Here is a 2,298-nt window from a genome sequence, read left to right on the forward strand (position 1 = left end):
GCAGCTCCCGGGTGTACATACACCTCAACGCAGACACCTCTCGGCGCCGCCCGTCCAGCGACGAGGAAAGCGCCGCGGAAAGTCCGCAAAAGATCCTTTTTCGCAAATTATTTCCTTTTTTTTATCTTTTAATTCTTTTGAAAGCCTCAGAGGCGACGCGGAGCCGCTCGCCGCCTCCGCGCCGCCGCGCTGGGGTGTATAGACACCCCAGCATCGATACACCGCAACCCGCGGGCCGCCGCCGCGCCCCCAAACCGCCAAAAAAGGAACTTTCACTTTTATTTATTTATTATTTCTTTTCTTTTTGCTTTTTAACACTCAAGTGGGCCTTTTGGAAGCCCCAGCAGCAGCGCCAGCAGCAGAAAACCCGGGAAAGCTCGCCAGCAAATTCCGCAAAGATATTGAAATCAAACCCTCAGGGTTTTCCTAAACCCTCGTCCTAAACCCTCGAGTGTTTTCTTCTTCTTCGCCTCGCTGTCTTCTTCTTCTAAACCCTAATTTCTTTTCCAGTTTTGCTAAACCCTAATTTGAAACCCAATTAACCGCTGTGTGTACCCGCCGCGTTGTCAGCTAGGGTTTAGGGTTTGCACCGCACCGCTCTCAACTAGGGTTTAGGGTTTGGGCTCTTGGTGCCGTCAACTAGGGTTTAGGGTTTAGGGTTTACATCTCGGTGCTGCTGCTGTCAACTAGGGTTTGGGGATCGCTGTTGTCAACTAGGGTTTAGAGCTCGCGCTGTCAACTAGGGTTTAGGAATTATAGCTCGGGGCCCAAAATTAGGGTTTAGGGTTTAGGGTTTAGGGTTAGGTGCTGTTAACGAGGGTTCGGGGATTAGAGCTCGGTGCTCTCAACTAGGGTTTAGGGTTTACAGCTCAGCGCCGAAAATTAGGGTTTAGGGTTTAGCGCTCGCTGCTGCCAACTAGGGTTTAGGGTTTAGAGGCGCAGAGGCACAGGGCGGCCAAAGACTTCGCCAAGCATCCTCTCCCGACGGCCCAAAAGTCGCTAGGGTTTAGGGTTTAGGGTTTAGGGTTTAGGTGCCGGTGTCTTGTCTGTTTCCGCCGTTTTCTTTTCGTTTTTGAAACCACCAGGGCGAATGGAATGAAATATTTTGAATTGGATTTAATTGGATCTATTTTTCAATTCATTTAAATGCATTTAAATGAATTGAATTAATTGGATTTATTTTTCAATTCATTTAAATGCATTTAAATGCATTTTCCATTTTCCAAAAACAAAATGTGCAGCAAAAGGCGGACAAAATGCAAAACTAAATAACAAGTTTAATTTGTTTTGAAATATGCAGAACTAATTAATTTAATTCGTCTAAAAAGGCATTTAAAAAGGGAAAATAAATAAACAACTTTTTATTTTATTTGTGATCTACAAATGAAAATGAAAGTTCTTTTTTTGGACTCTGGCTTCTTGGAAAGCTGTCTAGACACCCCAGCAAACAGCCGCTGGCAGTTTTTGGAAAGTTCATTTCAGAAGATCTGCTACAGAAGAAAAGACAGTTGAAGGAGTAAATAAGTGCATTTTATTTCATTTTCACAACACCTTTTCGCTTATTTATTTATTATTATTCATTTATTCCTCAATAAATATTTATAATTGAAAAACTGCGCATGCAACCACCCCGGGGTTCGCGCGCGAGCTGTACATACACCCCAACTCAGTCCTCCCACTCCAGTTCTCTCGGCGCGGAGTTTCGGTTTTCCGTCTCGGAGTTCATAATCTGCGCAAATAAAGCAAATAAATGAATTAATTTCCAAAATTAATTCATTTATTTGCATTTAAAAACAAATAAATGAATTAATTCCTCAGAAAGAGTCCAGAAACGACGCGCGCGCTCCCAGGTGCTCAGGTGTACGTACACCGCAGCCTCACCTGTAACACCTTGAAGGACTTCGGGGGCGCGAAGTCCCAACAAAGCTGCGGGGGAAAAAAAACAAAAAGATGAAAAAGAAATTAAAAGAAAACAAAAATAAAAAGGCAAAACGCTTTCTGCAAAAGATAGCAGCAGCAGCAGCAGCAGCAGCAGCAGCAGATGCGGCAGCGGATAGGAAAAAGCAGCAGCAGCAGCAGCAGCAGCAGCAGCAGAGGACTGGAAGAGGCAGCAGCAGAGGCAGACCAGCAAACCACACACAGCAGAGGCGGAACAAAAAGCAGCAGCAGCAGCAGCAACAGCAGCAGCAGCAGCAGCAGCAGCAGCAGCAGCGTCTGACTGCAGCAAGAACAGCAAAGTCGGCAGCATTTTCGACGAGGACGAAGATGTATTCTTCCCAAGAAAGCAGCTGCTCGTAA

General features: G+C 45.4%; 1 protein-coding gene across 1 annotated transcript; it reads left to right on the forward strand.

Moving 5' to 3' along the window:
- Positions 1 to 1,950: 1,950 nt before the first annotated feature.
- Positions 1,951 to 2,298, forward strand: ENH_00005370 (hypothetical protein, conserved; the record flags this gene model as incomplete). The annotated part of the gene is made up of 1 exon (XM_013578473.1): positions 1,951 to 2,298. One exon carries the CDS (start codon positions 1,951 to 1,953, stop codon positions 2,296 to 2,298), a length of 348 nt encoding a protein of 115 aa, XP_013433927.1.

Source organism: Eimeria necatrix, genomic scaffold (assembly GCF_000499385.1).
Source record: "Eimeria necatrix Houghton genomic scaffold, Enh_scaff1155, whole genome shotgun sequence".
Classification (NCBI taxonomy): Eukaryota; Apicomplexa; class Conoidasida; order Eucoccidiorida; family Eimeriidae; genus Eimeria; species Eimeria necatrix.